Genomic DNA, 23,421 nt, shown 5'->3' with positions numbered 1-23,421 from the left:
GCAGCCACACCGCATCCATTTCCTCCAAGGCTGAACAGTTCCCTCCCCGGTGTGATCCTTTGGGATGGCTGGGCTGGGGGAGCTGGGGAAACTGAGGCACACCAGAGGGTGTGTGAGTCCCCCCATATCCTGCCAGTGAGGTGCTGACACGGAATAACCTCTCCCAACCCACCCGCATCCAGGGCGTGCTGAGCAGCAGCAGCAGCAGCCCAGAGCCCCAGCTGGAGCTCCCAGAACTCTTGGGCACAAACCCCAGGGATTCAGGACAGCAGCTGGGAAGGGAAAATGATTCCAAAATTATTCCCTGCTCAGGCAGCTCCCGCTGGGAGCTGGTCCAGGGCAGGGCTGTGGTGCTTGGTGCTGCCCCAGCGTGGGGGCAAAGGCTGCTCTGAGCTCCCTCTGCTCTTCCAACTGCTGCTCTGGGGCTTTGCAGACCTTGGGATCCTCTTCCCAGGATGCTCCCAGCAGGATGAGCTTTCCTGCTGATGAGGGGCCTAAAATATATCACTGCTGCCCTCCCGAGCTCTGGGAGAGCCCCTGATTTACCCATCAGGGGTGTGAAGCCAGCGAGGATAGGCTCAGACTGCTCCCTGCTCTGCTCTGCTCTAAATCCTATTTTCCCCTAAAAACCCAGGATCCAGAACTGCGAGAAAATCGGTCTGGAAGAATCTATTCTCCTCCTGCTGCTGCTGCTGCCCAGCTGCTTTATCCCCCTGCGGCAGGAGGGGCAATAAACCCCACGGAGCCGCAGGTCCGGGGCAGCTCCCGGTGTTCCTGGAGGCAGCAGGGAGGGAGCAGAGCTGTTTTCCTCTCCCCTGCCCAGCACTGCGGGCTCTGATCTGGGCTAAAAGTCACTGCTGGGGGAGAGCAGCCCTTTGCTGTTCCTCTTTTAGACGCATCTTTCCGCTTTCCCGCCTGGCTGAGCCCCTGCTGGCCTGCTGGGGACACAGGTGACGTGCAGGGAAGGTTATTCCTGAGCCCGGGGGCTGCGTCAGTGCCTCGGTTAAGGTGCTATTTTGGGACATGGGTCACAGGGTTTGGGGACCTGCAAGTTGTTCCCTGGCTGAGGGCTTGGACTTTCCATGAGCTCCAGCAGGGCACGGCCTCGGGGCCACCCTGGAGTGGTGGAGGTGGCTCCTGAGGGATGGATCTGCAGGAAACACCCTTGGGGAAAACCTCCCTGCCTGTGAGACCTCAGGGCCCAAAGGCAGCGAGAGCAGGATTTCAAAGCAGAGGGAAAATGCCGGCAAACATCTCCCAGGGAGAAGATTTGTCACCAGGCAGGCTGGGGCGTCACACTGAGCAGAGAGTCTGGACATCTCGGAGCTGCAGCAGTGCCCTTCCCAGGCACCCTCCGTGCTCCAGGACTCTGCCATCTGCATCCCAGCGTGCTGCTCCGCCCTGTCCTTCGCAGGGCACAAGGATTCTGCAGCTCCATCTGCCCCCAGGACATCAGGGAGCTTTTGGAGATGCTCCCCCCGCGGCGTGTGCCCGGCCCAGGGCATCCTGCCCCGGTGGGGGACAGCACACGAGCTGCTTTTCCTGATTTTATTCCCTAGTTCAGGCTGTCAGGGCAGCTGGAATATCTGCAGTGAGTTGCACAGGTCTTTGCAACTCATCTGCAGCCTCGCTGTCCCCGGCAGAATGGAAAATTTCAACCAAAAGAATGATTTGTTGCTGTTTTTGCAGCAGCAGAAGCTCCTTCCTGACCCAAAGGTGAGGTGGATCCTGCAGCAAGATGCAATCCCAGCCCGAGGCTCATCCTGCTGCCAGTTCATCACAGGAGCTGTGGGATAAAAGGGGCACTGAATGACTCAAAGTGCCTCTCTCGGGGCTCAGCCACCAAAATATTCATCCCCTGCCCCAGTGGACCAGCAGAACGTGCAAATTATTTCTGGGAATTAGCTCAGGAAACCACCTTGCTTGTGCATTGGCTCTGATACTGGCTGAAATCCCACATTTCTGGGCAGGAGTGAGCCCAGGCAAGGTCAGGACAGCTCAGAGCAGCACAGGAGGGCTTGGGAAGAGCTGGGATGGGGTGGGAAGAGCTGGGATGGGGTGGGAAGAGCTGGGATGGGGTGGAAAGAGCTGGGATGGGGTGGAAAGAGCTGGGGCATGGTGGGAAAAGCTGAGGTGTGGCAGGATTTGCCCCGTTCTTGCAGATCAGGGCGGCGAGGGGAATGTTGGGAGGAAAAATGTGCTGGAGTTAACCGAGCAGAAAGGCAGCATCCCCCCCAAAAAATGTGTTCATGGGCAAAAAAAAGAAGCGCTCAAATCTATTCTTCATGCTCCAGTAACTTCCAGCTGCCTGGACGGGGATGTGGAGCCTCACAAACACCTCCCGGCCCGCGGGAGCACCTTGTGCCTCCTGCCTGTGCACAGAGGGGTGACCCCCGCCCCCAGAACTCGGGGGTTTCACCAAACCCACCCCGTTCCAACCCCTGAGTGCCCAGCTGAGCGCAGAGAGGCTGCAAACCGGCCCGAAAACGGTGAGCGGACAGCGAGTGGCCACGGCCCGGCGCTAGCGGGAGATGCGGGCACCGCCTGCAGCCCTGCCCGCCTCCACCTCCCGCAGCCACGGGGATTTGTGCACAGCTCCCAGCGCCCGGGCTGGGCTTTTTTTATCCCTGGCTGCTCTTACGTTGACATTCTTAGCTGTGCCACTGGCTCCAGCGCTGCTCGCTAACCCCTTTTACAGGCGGCTAAATTTAGCCCAGGCAGCCAAGCAAAATCTGCTCGGCGCGGCCACGTGGGGCTTGGCAGCGCCGCCGCAGCCACGGCGGCCCGGGGAGGGGGCTGCCAGCACCGGGGGGACACGGCCAGCTCCGTGCTGGTGGCATCTGTCACCCCGCGGGGCCCCAGCGCCGCCCAGGTGGCCGCCGCTGCTCCCGGCGGGTTCCAGTCGCTTCTCGCCGCCTCGCAGCGCCAGGGCTGCTCCCACCCCGCGGTTCTCCCACCCATCTGGAGCATCTGGAGATGGTTAGCATCCCTGATCCTGGAAAAACACGGTGGAAAAGGCCGGCTGGCTGCTGTGGCTAACAAAAGAACAGCCCTGGGAGCCCCCCGGGGTGCAGGCAGCAAACCCAAAATCCACAGAGGGCTCATCTGCACCCCAAAGCGGGGACAGGGCTCGGGGGTGGGCTCAGCTCGGCTCCTGCCTCTGCTGTCAAACAGGGATATTTCTGCTGGGTCCATGAACTCATTAAGCTGACACGGATCTAATTGTCTCCACGCCGCCACTCGTGGGGGTTTTTCTCTCTCTTTTTGGTTTTAACTGGCAAGAAGGAGGTGAAAGGCCGAGCAGAGAAGTCTAATTGGATCTCCACGGCTCATTAACCGTTCTCCGAGAGGGAGAATCGTTAAGGCTGCAGATGAAGAGGCTCAAAAACCGCACGTGCCTTGGGCAGCTCTCCCAAATTTACACCCCCACAGCATTGCCCTGCCTCCTGTGCACCCAGCTGGAGATGTCCTGTCAGTCAGGGGACATGGGGAATGCGTGGAGGGGCTCAGGGGGGCTCGTGAGGGAATTTGGAGGAAGGCTGGTGAATTTGGGTATCTTTGGGTGACACTGGGTGTCTTTGGGTGACACTGGGTGACTTTGGGTGTCTTTGGGTGTCTTTGGGTGACTTTGGGTGACATTAGGTGGCTTTGGGTGACTTTGGGTGATTTTGGGTGACATTGGGTGACTTTGGGTGGCTTTGGGTGACATTAGGTGGCTTTGGGTGACTTTGGGTGGCTTTGGGTGGCTTTGGGTGGCTTTGGGTAGCTTTGGGTGATGTTGGGTGGCTTTGGGTGACTTTGGGTGGCTTTGGGTGGCTTTGTGTGACTTTGGGTGGATTTGGGTGGCTTTGGGTGGCTTTGGGTGATGTTGGGTGGCTTTGGGTGGCTTTGGGTGACTTTGGGTGGCTTTGGACACCAGGAAAGAAAATGGAGGGGCTCAAGTCTTGAGGGTCCAAGCAGGAGCAGGCAGAAGGGAAGGGAAGGGAAGAAGCAGCTCCTCCTGCCAGGTGGACCAAGGACACCTTCAGAGCAAGGTCTCACCCTGCTGCTTCCTCCTGCAGGTTCCCCCCCGCCACCCCTGCGACTCAGATCCTTGAGGAAGAAAATGCAGCTCACGGTGGAGTAACCCCCCAAATTTTCCAGCCCATGAGAGACCCAGTGGTTGTGACAGCACAGACTCTCTGCTGTGACACCGCCATCCATCACCAGGCTGGCGTCTGGGCACCGCCAGGAGAAAGACAAACAGCATCTGTCCGAGCTCAGTGGGGAGACACGGCAGCTTTCCCAGCCCGTGCCTGTGTCTGGGAGCCCAGGACAAACCAGGACAAAAGGACAGCATTTCCAGCCCTTCATCCCCCTGGACGGGAGGGGCTGTGGCGAGAAGACCCCAGCACGATGACAAGGGACAGGTTTAGTGACGGCCCCTCAGCCCCTGTGTCACCCCAGTGGCCTTTACGACATCTCAAAGCGACAAAAGGTGCTTGAAGAGGGTCCCAGTTGCTCAGTGAGTTTCCCAGAAGCAATGCCAGAGGGCGGGGAGGCTGTCAGAGGGCTCAGAGGGTTTTTTGGGGCTCCATCATGCTCCTGTGCTGGGCAGCTCTGCTCCATCAGGCTCCCAGGGAAGGGGCACGGCCCCGAGGCTGCCAGAGCTCCAGGAGCGTTTGGACACTGCTCCAGGGATGCCCAGGCTGGGATTGTTGGGCTGTCTGGGCAGGGACAGGAGCTGGGATTGGTGATCCTTGTGGATTTCCAGCTCAGGATATTCTGTTATCCACAGTTCTGGGGTTTGAGATGTTCTGGGCTGGGAAGACAGGAGGGTCCTGGTGGATGAAATGACAACAAAGGAGCTCAGGCACAGAAGGTCCTGCAGATTCCTGCAGTGTTCCTCCTGAAAACCATCCCCCTCATTTCCTTGGCTCTGAATGCTGGCTCCTGTGACCCTGAGCACCCTGGCTGGCTGTAATTAAAGGCCGAGCAGTTGCCCGTTGCTCCTGTGTCTCTGTTTATTACAGAGCAGCTTAGTGGAAAACCAATTCCCCGCCTGCCTCAGGGACATCCTCGGACCAGGGGAAGGGGCTGCTTCCATCTCAGCCCTTTTGCGCTCATCCTTCCCATCCCAGCCTGGCTTTGTGCCTGTCCCCATTCTCACCTGGGGGCTTCAGACCTCGAGGGAGGCAGCAGAGCTGAGCAAAGGCTCTTGGGGGGCTCCATTCCTGCCCCTCCTTGCAGCACAGGGTGCGCAGGGGGACCCCCAATCCCCAAGGCTGGGATGTGCCTGATTGCAGCTGGGGGCTGAGGGGAAGGGTCCTGTGTGCCCTAAATCCCACCCTGGAGCCCCCAGGATGCCAAAGGCGGGGCAGACCCACAGATCAGGGCTTTGTCAACCCCAAACCCGTCACCCCAAAATTGTACCTTGTGCCGTGGCTGCATTTCCCTGTCTAGACAATGCTTTGGAGAGCACTGCTGCCTTTAGCTGCTTTTCCAAACGCAGACCCAATTATTAATTATTATTAATTGCTCTAATGTAGGTTTATCCATGACTAGCAGGGCTCGGGAGCAGCAGGATTCCTGCTGGCTGCACCCACAGCTAAGCTGGTATTGTCCCAGATACAGTCACATGAGAGCATTTGTTTTCCCAGGCATCCCTGGCAAGCTGCTCCTCTCCCGCTCCCCCGGCCCTACAATCCCCCCACGGGGGCAGAAATGGGGCCCTGAGCCCTAAATGAACCATATTTGAGGTTTTGGGTGCCCTAATGAATCACTCCGGGGGAAAGATGCCTGGGGGATGCTGAGGGATGCAGGACAAGAAGCAGAGGGGGAAGAAGAGGTTTTTTCCTGGGATACAGGGATGCTCCCAGCAGTGGGACACGGGCTGGCATGGCTGGAGGCAGCCCCACGTCCCTGAGCTCTGGTGACATCCCACATTTCCCTGGGTGCAGGGCCAGGTGAAACTGGTCTGTGCGGGGCCCGTCAGTCACGGCTCTGTCACTTGTGACACTGCTGTCACAAGGCTGTCACAGCGCTGGTCCCGCCCGGCCCGGGGCGGCCCTCGCTGCCCACAGCCCCTCCGGGGAAGGGGACATCGACACGGGGACATCGACACGGGGACATCGACACGGGGACATCGACACGGGGACATCGACACGGGGGCACCGGCGGGCTGATGGGTGGTGGCAGTAGGGGGACATCGCTGCCAGGCGGGTGGGGACCCTCTCCCTGCTGGCAGCCGTGCCCGTGGCGCTCCGGGAGCGGCAGGGACGGAGCCCGGTGACCGTCGCCGGTGTCCGGCAGTGCCTCACTCCGGCACTGCCATCTGGTGGCATCATCAAAGGGACCAGGGGACAGTGACGGGGGCGGGACTGGTCCCTCCAGGGTGCATGGAAGGATTCCTGCTCCTGGCGTGCCAGCGAGCTCATGTGCCTGCAAGGACAGCAGGACCGAGGGGACAAACACCTGCCCGGCCAATTTGTCCTTCCCGAGGGGACAGGGACTGAAGGACGTTCCCGCTGCGGATGTCACGGGGCTCTGACACCCGGCCAGGAGGAGACCGGAGCTGCCAGACCCCCCTGACCCGTGCCGGGGCTGTGTCAGAGCCAGCCCGCTGTGTCCCGGGGCCCGGGGCGCTGCCAGACCCGTGCCCGGGGCAGGATGTGCCCGCACAGGCTCAGCCCCTCCGGAAAGGAGAAACCGGAGAGCAGCTGAGATCAGAGCGCAGTTTTCAGGTGCTGACCTCTCCTGTTGCAGGGCTGTGCTCTGCCAGCAGATTTTGGGAGCCCACAGAGGCTCAGATAATCCTTTAGTGATTTGTGCCAGCTGCTGATCAGGGGCCAAACCCCGGAGCTTTACCTCTGGAGCAAGAAGTGTGACACCCTCCTCTTCCTCAAGGACACAGGGGACATGTGTCCCCAGCCCTGTGCCCCCAAGCCTGCTGCTGTCACATACTCACAGACTTTCTCCTCTGTCTAAATTTAGGGTCTGGAAGTGGGCTGGCACCTCCCAGTTTATCCCAGCCCCTGGATTATGCATGGCAGAGCACTCACTGCCCTGGGAGGTCATGCCAGGCTCTGGCTGGGCAGGAAGAGCAGGAAAAACCTGCTCTGTGCCACCCTCAGCCCCCTGAGCCGGGTCTGGCCCTGCAGGGGAGTTGGGCTCACGCTGCTGGGTCTGCTGGGAGTGGTGGGAATGCTGGAGCTGGAAGGCGTGGTGCCAAATCCAGCAAGAAGGGCTCCTGCAGGAGAAGAAGACAAGGTTAGGTAAAACACAGGTCCATTGTTCCACGAGGTGGGGAATGGCTGAGGCAGAGAAAAGGAATGCTGCCTTTGCCTCTTGCCAGCCTGGTTCCAGAGAATCCAGAGATCCAGTGGGGAAAGGCTGCACCAAGGAAGGCAGATCCTCGATGGGACAGGATTCAGACCAGGACATGCTTCAGCAAACTGAAAACCGCTTTAGTCCTGCTGGGGTGCCCCGAGTGGCGAGGGAGGGACTGGTGGCATTGTGAGGCCGCTCTCAGCAACCTTTCACTGATCCTGGGGATGGAGAGAAGAGTCTGGAGGGCTGGAGGAAACCAAATGTCACTTCCACCTTCCAGAAGGGCAGGCAGGACTCAGGGAATTGTGGATGCATCAGCCTCACCCGAGGAAGGTGATGGAGCTAATCCTGGGAAGCATTTCCAGGCACATTTAGGATGACAGATCAGGGGAAGCCAAGCTCAGCCAACCTGACAAGCTCCTCCAGTGGCTTGGTAGAGCAGTGGGTGTTTCTATGTGTCAGTGAGATCCCCCAAACCCCCCTCCAGGCCGATCAGCCCCAGCCTCCCAGCCTTTCCTCATACATGGGGTACTCCAGACCCTTCATTACCCTCGTGGCCCTTTGCTGGAGTCTCTACAGCTCACCCACATCTCTCCTGTTCTGGAGAGCCCAGTGGACAAAACACTGGGGTGGCCTCACCAGTGGTGACCACGGGATCCCCTCGCTCGGCCTGGTGCAGCCCAGGACACCTCTCACCTTCTGGAGCAGGGACTCGCTGCTGCCTCGTGCTCCCCCCCGGCGCCCAGCAGCACCCCAGGGCCTTTCTGGAGCTCTTTTCCAGCTGAGTGGCTGCCACCACGTATTCGAGTCTGGGATTGTTCTCCACGGGGCCAAAACTTTGCCCTTTCACCTTGTTGAACTTCCTGAGGCTCCACTCAGCTTCCCAGGGCCTGAAGGGGCTCCAGGAGAGCTGCAGAGGGACTGGGGACAAGGCCTGCAGGGACAGGAGCCAGGGAATGGCTCCCACTGGCACAGGGCAGGGCTGGATGGGATCTTGGGAATTGGGAATTGTTCCCTGGCAGGGTGGGGAGGGGCTGGGCTGGAATTGCCAGAGCAGCTGGGGCTGCCCCTGGATCCCTGGCAGTGCCCAAGGCCAGGCTGGACACTGGGGCTGGGAGCACCTGGGACAGTGGGAGGTGTCCCTGCCATAGCAGGGGTGGCACTGGATGGGATTTAAGGTCTCTTCCAACCCAAACCCTTCTGGATTTCCATGTCCCTTTCCCACGGGCTGCTTCTAGCCCAGCCAGGGCTCCTGGCCACCCCCCCAGTCCTGGCGATGTCCCCATGGTGGGGGTGGAGTCCCCTCGGCGGTAACCGGGGACGAAGGGGAGACGGAGGAGGATGAACGGGAGACGGAGGGATATGGAGAGGATGAAGAGGAGGCTGGAGTGAGGATGGAGGAGCCATGGAGGGGCTCCCCTGCGGTCGGGAGGGGGCCCGGACCCCCCTTTGCTCTCTCTCCGCCGCCGTAGGGGCCGCCCCGGGGGAGGCGCGGCGGGCGCGGCCGCCCCGAGCTCCCCGGTCCGGGCGGAGCCAGGGCGGCGGCGGCGGCGGAGGGGACCGGGAGCCGGGAGCGGGAGCCGGCAGCGAGAGCCGGGAGCGGCGGCAGCACCATGGGGGCCTGTCTCGGCGTCTGCTCCCTGCTCAGCTGCGTGAGTGCCCGCCCGGAGCGGGGGGAGCGCGGGGCACCGGCGCTGTCGCGGTGTCGCAGCGGCGGACGCGGCCCAAGGCGGGCGAGTCGCGGCCGCTGAGCGTCCGGAGGAGGGTCCAGGGAGAGCCGGGGAGGGCTGAGGGACACCCCGGGGATGTGCCCCGCTACACCCGGACGCGGAGGGCTCCAAGGGATGCCGGGAGGGTGATGCAGGGTACCCCTGGGGGATGCACCCCTGTGTACGCAGGGGATACGGGGGACCCCCGGCAGGACACACCCCTGGGTATGGGGGGATGCAGGGGACCCCCGGAGGATGCACCCCTGTGTACCAGTGGGATGTGGGGCACACACACAGTGGGGTTACACCCCTGTATGGGGTTACACCCCTGTATGGGGTTCGGGGGGTGCATCCCTCGGTGGCTGGAGAGGTGTGGGGGATTCTCAGAACAGGGGATCCCACTGCAGCGGGGTATCCATGGGAGACACAGAGAGCTCACTCCAGAGAGCTCTGGGGCCCATGGTGGAGGGAAATGGGGTGGGAATGGGGTGGGTGGCGCACCCCAGGGTGCCTGGGGGAGGTGGGAAGCCAGAGCAGCGATGTCCTGCTGGCCCTGGAGGGGTGGGGGGTCCTGGCCCCACCATGCAATGAGAGCCTGGGGGTCCTGCCTGGTTCCCTCTGCTGAGCCCCAAAGTGGGGATGGAGGAAGAGAAGGAGCTGGGACAGGGGGTGCAGGGGACTGTGTGTGGGGTGCCATGGCCCAGGGTACCTGCAGGGTGTGTGATTTGGGGTGCCATGGGCTATGGCAGACACAGGGTGTGTGATTTGGGGTGCCATGGCCCAGAGTACCTGCAGGGTGTGTGATTTGGGTGCCATGGGCCAGGGCAGACACAGGGTGTGTGATTTGGGGTGCCATGGGCCAGGGCAGACACAGGGTGTGTGATTTGGGGTGCCATGGGCTATGGCAGACACAGGGTGTGTGATTTGGGGTGCCATGGCCCAGAGTACCTGCAGGGTGTGTGATTTGGGTGCCATGGGCCAGGGCAGACACAGGGTGTGTGATTTGGGTGCCATGGGCCAGGGCAGACACAGGGTGTGTGATTTGGGGTGCCATGGCCCAGGGTACCTGCAGGGTGTGTGATTTGGGGTGCCATGGGCCAGGGCAGACAGAGGGTGTGTGATTTGGGGTGCCATGGCCCCTGGCAGGCCCAGGCTGAGCGTTCATGGTGCTGTGCCCTGTGACATGGAGTGTGTGGTTCGGGTGACGCAGGCACCTGCCCACACTGGCACTTCCTGCCCTGGTGGCGCCTCACCTGTGGGCACGGAGCCAGGGCAGGGCTGTGGAACCAGCCTGGGAGCTGCTGGCCTGGAAACCTGGGAATGGGACCTGTTTTGCAACTTGACCTCTGAGTGCTGGAGGTTTAATGAACAGGATGTTTGGAAATGAGGGATGGGAGGGAGGGTGGTCTGCAAGGCCCCCCCCCACCTCTGTAACACATTCCTGTGCTTTTCCTTATGGACAGGTATTGGGAAAGCAGGGAGTTACTCCAGAGCAGGTCTGTGGAGGTTTCTGTATGAATTCTGAATGTTTTTTCCTCCCTAAAAAACTGTTGTGGCTCAGACTGTGGTAACAGTAGAGTCACTGTATAGGTTTAATTTTCCTATTCCTTCCTGTGGAAGTCGTTCATGAAGGGGCAGGTTTTGTACAGGTCTGAGCTGAAGAAAAACACTGAAAAAACCCAAACCGAATGAAACATTCCCCGTAGTCTGTGTAATTATTAAAAAGAATCACTTTTAACAAGCTTTTGTTTAATTTTGTTGTTCCTTCTGGTGGATCTGGTTGATGAAGGGGCTGTTCTAGCACCAGTCTGAGCTGAAGAACCACAACACTGAAAAAAAACCTAAACCAAACTGAACAACCCCCCTAGTCCTTTTTTTTTTTTTTTTTTAATTGTTATTTTTAACAAGAACATCCTGACTAACTCCTTCTGCTCTGCCTGCACCCCTTGAGTCACAGCACCACGAGATTGCCAAGCCCTTCCTTCAGCGCTTTCCCACTAAAACCCTACGAGCTGCTCCCAAGTGAAACCTTGAATCACTAAAGGAGAATTTCTCTGTCCCTGCCTCCTGTGGGTCTCCAGGCTTTGCCCACAGCTGCCACGAGCAGTGTGGTCATTCTGAGCTGCCTTCCTGGGTGACAGGGTTGGGGTTACCAGCAGAAGGCTGCCCCAGCCAAAGCAAACCCTGGAGGCTTGGACAGTCCTTAGACACCCCCTGGGGACACTCAACCTCGTGGTACCAATCCAAAGCCACCTGCCAGGGAGGAAGGCCACCAGCTCCCCATGCTGCGGGGATGTGGTGGGATCAGTGCTGATTAACGTGCCTGCTCGTTAATTTGGCAGCAGAGAAACACCGGCTGCTCGGCATCGCTTTGGGTTGACTCACTCTCGGTGTACCTGGGACTGCCAGGCAGCTGGCAGGTGTGGTGGTGGGGTGGTGTAGTTGGGGTGGTGTAACTGGGCTGGTGTAGTTGGCTTGTTGTTGTTGTTGGGGTGGTGTAGTTGGGGTGGTGTAACTGGGCTGGTGTTCTGGTTTGAAAGCAAAACCAGTGAGAGACTCCAAGTCAGAAATACAATTTATTAGGAAAAGGGAAAAGAAAACAAAATCCATGCAATAACACAAAAGGAAAACCACTGACAGAGTCAGAACACCCTGACACCCCTTTGGCCGGAGTGTTGGTGGCCGTCCAAATTGGAGTGGCTGCATTCCTCCTGGAGCGGCAGATGTGGTTCTGTGGGAGCAGTGATCCTGTAGGAGGGTGCAGCCTTCCTCTGAAGCTCCAGTGGAAAACCCCAGCTGTTCCTCTTGGGAACGAGTGGAAAGGCTGATCTGGTGTCCCAAAAACCCAGATTGTATCCAGGTAGGAATGCTTGGCTCCTCCCTCTGGGCGGAGCATCCCACAATGGGATGTTTCAGTTCTTATCAGTCACCAGTGACATTCAATAGCCCATTAACAGCAGATGTCTCCCCTGAGGGAGGATTGGCTGTGGAAGAGATAAGGAAAAACTGCCCAATTAACAGAAGACAATTGCCATACGGATGGTAATGGAATACATCCTGCCCTTCAATCTGGGACCCCTGGTGTAGTTGGGTTGGTGTTATCGGGTTGGTGTTATTGGTGTGGTGCTGTGGGTCAGTGTTGTTGGGGTGACGTTGGGTGGGCGTTTTTGTGTTGGAGTTATTGTTGTGGTGTAGTTGGGATGATGTAATTGGGGTGGTGTAGTCGGCTTGGTGGTGTTGGGATGATGTTGGGTGGATGTTTTTGAGTTGGTACTGGGGTGACATAGTGGGGCTGGTGTTGGCTGGGTGTTTTTGGGTTGATGTTAGGCTCGTGGAGTTTGGTTGGTTGTGTTGGGCTGTTGCTTGGGTGGTGTAGTTGGGTTGGTGGTGTGGCTTGGTGGTTTGTGGTGATGTTGGGTAGGTACGTTTGAGTTGATATTGTTGGGGTGGTGTAGCTAGGTTGGTGTTGGGTTGGAGTTGGGCTGATGTTGGTCTGGTGTAGTTGGGCTGTTGTTGGGATGATGTAATTGGGGTGGTGTAGTGGGGTTGGTGTTGGGTTGGAGTTGTTGGGCTAATGTTGAACTGGTGTAGTTGGGCTGTTGTTGGGGTGGTGTAGCTGGGATGATGTTATTGGGGTGGTGTGGTGGGGTTGGTGGTGTGGGTCAGTGTTGTTGGGGTGATGCTGGGTGGCTGTTTTTGGGTTGGTGTTGTTGGTTGTAGTTTGGTCAGTCGTGTTGGGCTGGTGTTGGTGTGGTTGGGCTGCGTTTGGGGTAATGTTGGGCAGGTGTAGTTGGGTTTGTGTTGGGTTGGTGTAGTTGGGTTGGTGTAGTTGGGTTAATGTAGTTGGGTTGGTGTTGTTGGGTTGGTGTTGTTGGGTTGCTGTAGTTGGGTTGGTGTTGGGTTGGTGTTGTTGGGTTGGTGTTGGGTTGCTGTAGTTGGGTTGGTGTTGTTGGGTTGGTGTAGCTGCGTTGGTGTATTTGGGTTGGTGTAGTTGGTCTGGTGTTGGTGTAGTTGGGTTGGAGTAGTTGGGTTGGTGCTGTTGGGTTGGTGTAGCTGCGTTGGTGAAGCTGCGTTGGTGTATTTGGGTTGGTGTAGTTGGGTTGCTGTAGTTGGGTTGGTGTAGTTGGTCTGGTGTTGGTGTATTTGGGTTGGTGTAGTTGGTCCGGTGTTGGTGTAGTTGGGCTGGTAGAGTATGGGTGCTGTTGTTGGGGTGAAATTGTTGCAGTGCTATTTTTGGGGTGCTGATGCTGGGTGTTGTTATTTTGGTTCTGCTTTTGAGGTGCTGTCTTGGTGTATTTGGGGTTCTGTTTTTGGGGTACTGTTGCTGTAAGGGTGTATTTGGGGTGCTGTTTTTGAGGTACTGTTCCTGTATGGGTGTATTTGGGGGTGCTGTTGCTGTACGGGTGTATTTGGGGTGCTGTTTTGGTGTGCTGCTGCTGTATGGGTGTTTTTGGGTGCTGTTGCTGTATGGGTGTTGTTTTTGTTGTGCTGTTCTTGTATGGGTGTATTTGGGGTTCTGTTTTTGGGTGCTGTTGCTGTACAGGTGTATTTGGGGTGCTGTTTTGGGGTTGCTGCTGTTGCATGGGTGAATTTGGGGTGATGTTTTGGCAGGCCCATGTTGCTGTATGGGTGTATTTGGGTGCTGTTGCTGTACAGGTGATTTTGGGGTGCTGTTTTGGGGTGCTGTTGCTGTATGGGTGTATTTGGGGGGTTGTTTTGGGTGCTGTTGCTGTATGGGTGTATTTGGGGTGCTGTTTTGGGGTGCTGTTGCTGTACAGGTGTATTTGGGGGGTTGTTTTGGGTGCTGTTGCTGTATGGGTGTATTTGGGGTGCTGTTTTGGGGTGCTGTTGCTCTATGGGTGTATTTGGGGTGCTGTTTTGGGGTGCTGTTGCTGTACAGGTGTATTTGGGGTGCTGTTTTGGGGTGCTGTTGCTCTATGGGTGTATTTGGGGTGCTGTTTTGGGGTGCTGTTGCTCTATGGGTGTATTTGGGGTGCTGTTTTGGGGTGCTGTTGCTGTATGGGTGTATTTGGGGTGCTGTTTTGGCGTGCTGTTGCTGTACGGGTGATTTTGGGGTGCTGTTTTGGGGTGCTGTTGCTGTATGGGTGTATTTGGGTGCTGTTGCTGTATGGGTGTATTTGGGGTGCTGTTTTGGGGTGCTGTTGCTGTACAGGTGTATTTGGGGGGTTGTTTTGGGTGCTGTTGCTGTACAGGTGTATTTGGGGCGCTGTTTTGGGGTGCTGTTGCTCTATGGGTGTATTTGGGGTGCTGTTTTGGGGTGCTGTTGCTGTACGGGTGTATTTGGGGCGCTGTTTTGGGGTGCTGTTGCTCTATGGGTGTATTTGGGGTGCTGTTTTGGGGTGCTGTTGCTGTACGGGTGTATTTGGGGCGCTGTTTTGGGGTGCTGTTGCTCTATGGGTGTATTTGGTGCGCTGTTTTGGGGTGCTGTTGCTGTATGGGTGTATTTGGGTGCTGTTGCTGTACAGGTGTATTTGGGGCGCTGTTTTGGGGTGCTGTTGCTCTATGGGTGTATTTGGGGTGCTGTTTTGGGGTGCTGTTGCTGTATGGGTGTATTTGGGGTGCTGTTTTGGGGTGCTGTTGCTGTATGGGTGTATTTGGGTGCTGTTTTGGGGTGCTGTTGCTGTACGGGTGATTTTGGGGCGCTGTTTTGGGGTGCTGTTGCTCTATGGGTGTATCTGGGGCCCATGTGGCGTTTCCCTGCTCCTGCTCTGGCCCTGCTCTCCCGGCCTCCGGGCAGGGAGGGATGGGAGCAGCCCTGACGTGCGCGTCCCACTGAGGTGAGCTGGACTCAAGGAGGAAGTCGATAGTGAAACCGGAGAATTTAATCATCCACCAGAGCTGAAAACCGACACTTCCTCATTAAGCCCCGGCTCTCCTGCTGCTGCAGCCACTTCCCTCGCTGGCTTTTTCCATCCTGCTCTTTTGTCCCTTCAGCGTGTTCACATTTTGGGGCAACTTTAAAAATCTTTGGAAGGAGAAATCAGAGTGCCCAGCACTGCTGGGAGTGTCTTCCTTGCTGTTAACCACTGTGTTTTAAAGAGAGAGACTGAAATCAGGAGTGCCGGGCAGATGGAGGGGTCAGTGTGTGGCACAAAGGGTTCCTCGGCTTCACTGCGAAGGAGCGTTCAGGGAGTGATCCTAAAAGGATATCCTAAAAGGAATGCACAGGATTCCCGTGTTACGGGGCAGAGCAGTGGGATGGGGATGCCGTATCCCGTTACCTCAGCGGCTGCAAGAGCCTGTGAAACCTGAAACACAGCCAGGGAGCTGTGTAAGAGTCATCCTGCAAAACAAACCTCCAGGGATGCTGCGGGCTCCCAAAGACCTTGTGCCTGCTGGAGAGAGCCCAGAGGAATCCAGGGAGCTGCTCCAGGGCTGGAACCCCTCTGGAGAGAGCTGGGGGTGCTCCCCTGGAGAGGAGAAGGCTCCAGGGAGAGCTCAGAGCCCCTGCAGGGCCTGAAGGGGCTCCAGGAGAGCTGCAGAGGGACTGGGGACAAGGCCTGCAGGGACAGGAGCCAGGGAATGGCTCCCAGTGCCAGAGGGCAGGGCTGGATGGGATCTTGGGAATTGGGAATTGTTCCCTGGCAGGGTGGGGAGGGGCTGGGCTGGAATTGCCAGAGCAGCTGGGGCTGCCCCTGGATCCCTGGCAGTGCCCAAGGCCAGGCTGGACACTGGGGCTGGGAGCACCTGGGACAGTGGGAGTGTCCCTGCCATGGCAGGAGGTGGGATGGGATGGTCTGAACCCCCAAATCCACACCTTCCTAAACAACACCAAACCTCATGATTTTCCTGTCCAGATCTGCTGATTTTGGGACTGGTGCTTTTTGTTACAGTTGTCACCGAAAGAGGAGGAGCTGGAGGTGTGGATGGAGAACTGAGGGGCTTGGCTGCATCAGATGATGCAATAATTCTGCATTTAAAGGGATTTGTGTTGTTCTGTATTTTTTTTTTTTTTAATTTGAAGGGAAATACAGTCACGCTGGTGCATTTTAATGCACTCCGATGCACGTGGCGCATTTAATGAGGCTGAAATGAAGCAGTCTTTAATTGAAAGCCATTTTCCCATGCTTCCAAGTTGAAAACACAATGCGATGCCTCTGAGCAGCTCCTGGAGGGGCAGGATGACAATTCCCATGGGATGCCAGCTCCTGTGGGTACCACCAGCTCAACGCAGCTGTTCATGGGGCAGGGATGTGGGGCTGGCATGGGATAAGAGGAATAAGTCAGGAAGGAGGGGATTTTTCTCAAATAATGGTGTGCTTATGCTTAAAAAATCTTCAAAGCCACCTTTGGTGATTTGGGGGCATCAAAGTGGTCGCTCGTGCTGAGGGAGCCACACACAGCAGCTCCACACCTGGTTTTGTTTTCTGTCATGTCCTTTTTTTTACGCTGATTCCAGCAATGAGAAATGTATATTTGAGTCAATACCGAGCCATCTTTAATTAACACGGAGCGCAGGCCCTGATTTGGAAGCATGTGGCCATAATAAACACACAGCTCATGCACATCCCTCAAGAGCAGGAGAGAGCAGAGCCCTTCCCCTGCCTGCAGGGGGGTCTGGCTGCTGTGCTGAAGTCCAGGAGAGGAAGAGCTGTTGCAAAGGAACGAGGTTTATTCTGCACCGTCCCTGCGCAGGAAACTCCCACCAATGTTTTGGTATCAGTGAGTTTGGGTTTCCTTAGCCAGGATTTCCCTGCTCTGCCACAGCAACGGGAGCCTCTGGAATGGGGTGCACCTGGCAGCACCGCCCGTGCTGGATTTGGGGCGCCACGACCCACTGGAGACTCTCGGGGATGCTGTGCCTCAGTTTCCCCACCTGTCAAGTGGCCTTTACAGAGGGAAAGGACGGCGGGATGAGTTGCTTCCCCCATGGTGCTGATACCAATATCTTCCCATCCTGGATTTGACTGAAAGGGCGGCCTGAAATTGCCCTGGAAACCTCATTTTTGTACAAAAAGGAGGCTCCTGCAGGGCAGGGCTTGCTTTGACCAGATCCTTGCATGGAGCAAAAAAACGCGAGGGTGTCTCCAGACTCTGGGTGTCATTATCCACCCTGGCTGTTTCTGCAGCTCTTTCGGTTTCCAACAACATTTTTGGGGAATTTGGTGCCATTTCCATGAGGTCCTGTGGGCTGTGGGCTGTGGTGTGAGTAGCTCTAGGCAGCAGTGTGGATTCCCAGGCTGATCTCCTTAAGGATCGAGCTGGGCACGTATTTTGGGGCCAGTTCCTCCCCCTCACCACGGGCTGCTCTCCTTGCAGGTGTCGTGTCTCTGTGGCTCTGCCCCGTGCCTGCTCTGCGGCTGCTGCCCCTCGGCCAAGAATTCCACCATCTCCCGCCTCCTCTTCACCTTCTTCCTCTTCCTCGGCACCCTCGTGTCCATCATCATGATAATCCCGGGCGTGGAGAAGGAGTTGCACAAGGTAAAGAACTCCTGGAGGTCGCTGGGAAGAAACGACCCAGCTTGTGGTGGGGATTTGAGGCTGAATCAAAAAAAGTGAATTTTTGGGTCATGATGTGCTTTTGTTCCTCTTTTTTTTCTGAGCATCTCACTGGGAGAAGGCATTATTAGCCCTGGTTTTCCACCGAGGGGAAAACGCAGTGGGATCGTTTCATGCAATTTTTAGTTTTCCCAGATGTCTCCCAGGAAAGTTTTCTACATCCCGTTTTTTAGGGTTCAGCTGATGACTTGCACGTCAGGGAGGAGGGACTTCAGGTGGAGGGAGCAGAGCTCTGCCAGCTGAGCTGGGCTTTAGGGCTGGTTTCATGCCAGCTTTCCACCGGCCGGCTGAGTGGCTTTATCTGTGTCACCTCAGGCAAGTGGCATTGGAGCAGTCATGGTCTGGCCCATCCTTGGTGGCACCAGGGCTGGTGGTGGGTGTGGAATCACAGAATGGTGTGGGTTGAAAGGAATCTCAAAGCACTTCCACCCCCTGCCATGGCAGGGACACCTTCCACTGTCCCAGGCTGCTCCAAGCCCTGTCCAGCCTGGCCATGGACACTTCCAGAGGTCCGGGGGCAGCCACAGCTGCTCTGGGCAACCTGAGGGCTTCACAGCGGAGAAGCTGATCTTCAATCCAACCAGTAGCTCTCCGACCCAGACCTTCCCACAACCATCAATCCCTGCAGGACGTGCTGAGGTGATGCTCATGCTCCCGTCACTATTTCAGCTGCCCGGTTTCTGTGAAGGCAGTGGGTCGGTGCTGGGGGTCCAGACCAACGTGGACTGCAGCAGCTTCCTGGGCCACAAGGCCGTGTATCGCATGGGCTTCGCCACGGCCGCCTTCTTCTGCCTCTTCGCCGTGCTCATGGTGTGCGTGCGCAGCAGCAAGGACCCGCGGGCCGCCCTGCAGAACGGGTGCGTGTGGTCCCCGCGGTCCCTGGGCTGGCGGGCTGGGGACGGGCAGGACCCCCCAGCCCTGTCCCCGCCAGGTGCACACCGTGCCTCCTCTCCCCTCCCGCAGCTTCTGGTTCTTCAAGTTCCTGGTGCTGGTGGGGATCACGGTGGGGGCCTTCTACATCCCCGACGGCGCCTTCACCTCAGGTGAGGAGCTGCCCGTGCTCTCCCGGGCACCTCTGCACGGGATCAAAGCCAGGGCTGTGCCCCCGAGTCTCACCTGCCCTGTTCTCAGCTGGTTTTTCTCCCCCCCTCAAGTCTGGTTTTACTTCGGTGTGGTCGGCTCCTTCCTCTTCATCCTCATCCAGCTCGTGCTCCTCATCGACTTCGCGCACTCCTGGAGCCAGCGGTGGCTGCACAACGCAGACGAGGGCAGCGCCAAGGGCTGGTACGCAGGTGGGTGTGGTGGCACCACCCGTGCTTTTGGGGCTCAGCTCATCCCAGGGCTGGCTGAGGCTGAGCTGGCCGGGACTGGGGGCTCTGCTCCAGCCTCTTTGGTGTCTTCCCCCAGCCCTCTGCACCGTCACCTTCATCTTCTACGCCGCCTCCATCGTGGCCGTTGCGCTGCTCTACGTCTACTACACCAAGCCCGAGGGCTGCACGGAGGGCAAGGCCTTCATCAGCATCAACCTCATCCTCTGCCTCATCGTCTCAGTCGTGTCCATCCTGCCCAAGATCCAGGTGAGGCAGTGGGGAGTGCCCAGGAGTACCCAGGGCTGTCACCCCGGGGTACAGAAGCACCCACGAGGCTGGGGCTGTGTCACCCCGGGGTACAGGAGCACCCAGGGCTGTGTCACCCTGGGGTACAGGAGCACCCCACAGCTGGGGCTGTGTCACCCCAGGATACATGAACACCCAGGGCTGTGTCACCCCGGGGTACAGGAGCACCCCACAACTGGGGCTGTGTCACCCCAGGGTACAGGAGCACCCCACAGCTGGGGCTGTGTCACCCCAGGGTACAGGAGCACCCAGGGCTGTGTCACCCCGGGGTACAGGAGCACCCCACAACTGGGGCTGTGTCACCCCAGGGTACATGAACACCCAGGGCTGTGTCACCCCGGGGTACAGGAGCACCCCACAGCTGGGGCTGTGTCACCCCGGGGTACAGGAGCACCCCACAGCTGGGGCTGTGTCACCCCGGGGTACAGGAGCACCCCACAGCTGGGGCTGTGTCACCCCAGGGTACAGGAGCACCCCAAGCACCCACTGTTGTGTTTGCAGGAGGCCCAGCCACACTCGGGGCTGCTGCAGGCATCCCTCATCACCCTCTACACCATCTACGTCACCTGGGCCGCCCTGGCCAACGTGCCGAGTAAGCCAGACACCGCCTTGGGTTTGGGGAGGGGTGGCTGGGGCAGGAGCACTCACTGCAGTGGGTGTTTGTCCCTCTGTGTCCTGGGGGCTCACCCCGTGTGTCCCCCCAGGCCAGCGCTGTAACCCCACGCTGCTGGTGAGGAACAGCACTGGCACGGCCACCGAGCCACTGACAGCCTGGTGGGACGCCCCGAGCATCGTGGGGCTGGTGATCTTCATCCTCTGCACCCTCTTCATCAGGTGAGCACTTGGCTGGTGTCCCTGGGGACAGGGCTGTCCCCAGGCGTGCGCAGCCGAGCAGCACGCACAGGGGGCACAGCCTGCAGGGCTGGCAGGGCCAGGGCACCCAGGCCTTTGTCCCCGGGCTCGGGCAGCGCCTCTGGAGGCCCCACAGAAGGAACTTTCCTGCGAGGGGCTGCACTTTGGTTCTCCCTCGCTCTCCCTGAGGTGGCTGGCAGGGGTTGCAGGTTTATGGCATTTGTCCTTGCTGCCCCTCACATCCCCCTGCCCCACAAACAGCCCCGAGCACAGAGCCACAGGAGGGGACTCTGCAGGGGTGGCCACACCTTGGTTTTGTCACCAAAGGCTCTTTGTCCAGCCATCCCTGTCCCCAGGGCCACAGGCCTGACCACAGTCACAGTTTTTAGGGTTTCCCCACAGCCTCAAATTGCTCTGCCTGCACTGGGGATGGCCCCAAGGACAAAACCCCTGCCACGGGGTGGCCTTATCAGAGCAGATCACTGTATGCCCTCCCTCGACCTGCAGGCAGTGCTTTGCCTGGCGCAGCCAGGACACCTCTCACCTTCTGCAGCCCTTCACGTTTGCTGCCTCGTGTTCCCCCGGTGCCCAGCAGCACCCCCAGGGCCTTTCCCAGAGCTGTTTTCCAGCTGAGTGGCCCCCATTCCACATTGGAGCCTGGAGTTGTTCTACCCAGGGCCAAAACCTCGCCCTTCATTCTCTTTGTGGAGCTGGACGAGGTTCCAGTCAGCCTTCAGTGCCTGAAGGGCTTCTAAGAGAGCTGGAGAGGGGCTTCGGACAAGGGTGACAGAGATTTTAGGGTTTCCCCACAACCTGCGTACCCCAAGCTGCCCTGGCTGTCCCGTACCTAGAGGGGCTCCAGGAGAGCTGCAGAGCTGGTTAAGGGCCACAGTCACAGTTTTTAGGGTTTCCCCACAGCCTACCTCCCCCAAACTGCCCCGGGGACGGCCCCGAGGACAAAAGCGCCGCCGTGGGGGCAGTGACCGAGAGGTGCTGATCCCGCTGCCGCTCTGCCCGCAGCCTCCGCTCCTCGGACCACCCGCAGGTGAACAAGCTGATGCTGACGGAGGAGAGCGGGGCCGGGGCCGGGGCCGGGGCCGGGCCGGGCGGGGCGGAGGAGGGCGGGGTGCGCCGCGCCTACGACAACGAGCAGGACGGCGTCTCCTACAACTACACCTTCTTCCACCTGTGCCTCCTCCTCGCCGCTCTCTACATCATGATGACCCTCACCAACTGGTACAGGTGAGAGCTGCCGTGGGCACCCAGGGCTGTCCCCGTTCCTGCAGGTCCCCTCCTCCCGGGGTGCTGGGCACAGCTGAGGTGTGTGAGGCTGCTGGACGTGCTCCCTTAGCGGCGTTCATTATTTCTAGGGCTGTGCCTGGGCTTGCGGGCGTTCTCTGCTGCAGCCCGGGATCCCCTGGGAGGAGGGGGAGCAGGGACCGAGGCTGAGGCTGCAGCGGTGGGGTCACACCCCGAGGTGGCTGCAGCTGTGAGGTCACACCCCGAGGTGGCTGCAGCTGTGGGATCACACCCAGGGGTGGCTGCAGCAGTGGGGTCACACCTTGGGGTGGCTGCAGCTGTGGGGTCACACCCCGAGGTGGCTGCAGCTGTGAGGTCACACCCAGGGGTGGCTGCAGCAGTGGGGTCACACCTTGGGGTGGCCCCAGCAGTGGGGTCACACCCCGAGGTGGCTGCAGCAGTAGGGTCACAGCCCTAGGGTGGCTGCAGCTGTGGGGTCACACCCAGGGGTGGCTGCAGCAGTGGGGTCACACCTTGGGGTGGCTGCAGCTGTGGGATCACACCCAGGGGTGGCTGCAGCAGTGGGGTCACACCTTGGGGTGGCTGCAGCAGTGGGGTCACACCCCGGGGTGGCTGCAGCAGTGAGGTCACACCCCGGGGTGGCTGCAGCTGTAAGGTCACACCCAGGGGTGGCTGCAGCAGTGAGGTCACACCCCGGGGTGGCACAGCCACGGGGCACCCCCGTGTTCCCGGGGGGCACCCGTCCCTCCCGGGGTGCCGGCAGGGTGTCACAGCGATGGGTGCCACCCTCCCGTTGGCTGTTTCAGGCCGGACGAGAGCTTGCAGGTGCTGAGGAGCCCCTGGACAGCCGTGTGGGTGAAGATCTGCTCCAGCTGGGCCGGGCTCCTGCTCTACCTCTGGACCTTGGTGGCTCCGCTGCTGCTGCCGGACCGGGATTTCAGCTAAGGTGGCCCTGGACGTGCTGCTGCCATCGTGGCTTTGTCCCTCGAGGCTGGGGACAGCCCCAGCTCTGCCTCAGCCTCAGTTCTGCATGCAGGAGCTGCTGTGCTGGGTTGTGCCTTCTTGCAGCTCTTTTTTCTTTTTTAATTTGAAAGGGATGAAGTGCCAAGCAGAGAAAATTAAGGGCTGAGAGAGACCTGAGGGTGGTTTTAAACCTCTCGTCATCTCAGTGTTTGTGTAGTGCCTTTGGCAGTGCCTCTGCCCAGCAGACACCACTGCCTTGCCTTGGGAGGGTTTGGTTCTCCCCAGCTGTTGCTGCCCCGTGAGGGATGGGTCCCTGTTGGTGCCTTTTGGGGTCTCTGGGGTCTGGCCAGGTCCCAGGACCCAGGACCCGGCTGGGGTTGTGTCCCCAAACAGGCTGGAGGAAAACAAATCCCGGGGACTGGTGGCTGGGGCAGAGGTCCTGCTGCATGCCAGCCTCGGTGGTGGCCCCAGCTCCTCGGGTTGTCCCAGCAGGAGCACAGCTCCTGTCCTCTGCGGGGCACAGGGCAGGTTTCCCACGGCTCTTTGCCTCGTTAATAAAGTCTCGTTTGGAATAAACACGGTTTGTTTGGATTTGGCCGTTTGGGGTCTTTCCTGGTGGGTGGGTGCCCAGCAGGAGGAGGGAGTGGGGCATTTTAAACTGACCCCACGCCGGGGTGGGGGCACAGCTGGCTGCCCGGGGCTGCGGGCAGGGCTGGCATCGCCTTGGGGAAACTCGGAGCCCTGGACCCCATTGCCAGCCTGGGACAGCCCGAGAGCCGCGGTGGTGGTGAGCAAAGCGGGGTGCACAAGGTGGGGCGCACAAGGTGGGGTGCAGAGCGTGCCCAGGGGCACACGGGGATGGGCTGAGCTCCGTGCGGGGCGCGCACGGTGCGGGGGGCACAGAGCAGGGGGTGGCCGCGGCTGGGAGCTCTCCCTGGCAGGAGGTGGCGGCTCGGCGGCAGCCGCGGGGCCGGGCAGTGCCCACTGCCCACCCGTGCAGCCCATCCCTGGGCCCCGGCTGTGCAGCCCGTGCTGGCGGTGCGCCCCAATCCCATTGTTATTGCCAGCCCCGTTCCCGTTCCCGTTCCCGTTCCCGTGCCCGTGCGGGGCGGCTGCAGCCGCGCGATGGCGCTGCGAGCCCGCGGTGCGACACCGGCACCGACCCGGCACCGACCCGGCACCCAGGGACCCCG

General features: G+C 59.3%; 1 protein-coding gene across 1 annotated transcript; it reads left to right on the top strand.

Moving 5' to 3' along the window:
• Positions 1-8,839: 8,839 nt before the first annotated feature.
• SERINC2 (serine incorporator 2) lies at positions 8,840-22,819 on the top strand. The gene is made up of 10 exons (XM_053999004.1): positions 8,840-8,960; positions 17,298-17,459; positions 18,207-18,394; positions 18,501-18,580; positions 18,692-18,829; positions 18,945-19,114; positions 19,655-19,745; positions 19,858-19,987; positions 21,026-21,247; positions 22,072-22,819. The coding sequence occupies exons 1-10, from the start codon at positions 8,922-8,924 to the stop codon at positions 22,208-22,210; spliced, it is 1,359 nt and encodes a 452-aa protein (XP_053854979.1). The 5' UTR covers positions 8,840-8,921; the 3' UTR covers positions 22,211-22,819.
• Positions 22,820-23,421: the final 602 nt, after the last annotated feature.

This window comes from Vidua macroura, chromosome 25 (genome assembly GCF_024509145.1).
Source record: "Vidua macroura isolate BioBank_ID:100142 chromosome 25, ASM2450914v1, whole genome shotgun sequence".
Classification (NCBI taxonomy): Eukaryota; Metazoa; Chordata; class Aves; order Passeriformes; family Viduidae; genus Vidua; species Vidua macroura.
This window is presented reverse-complemented; position numbering and strand designations above follow the sequence as displayed.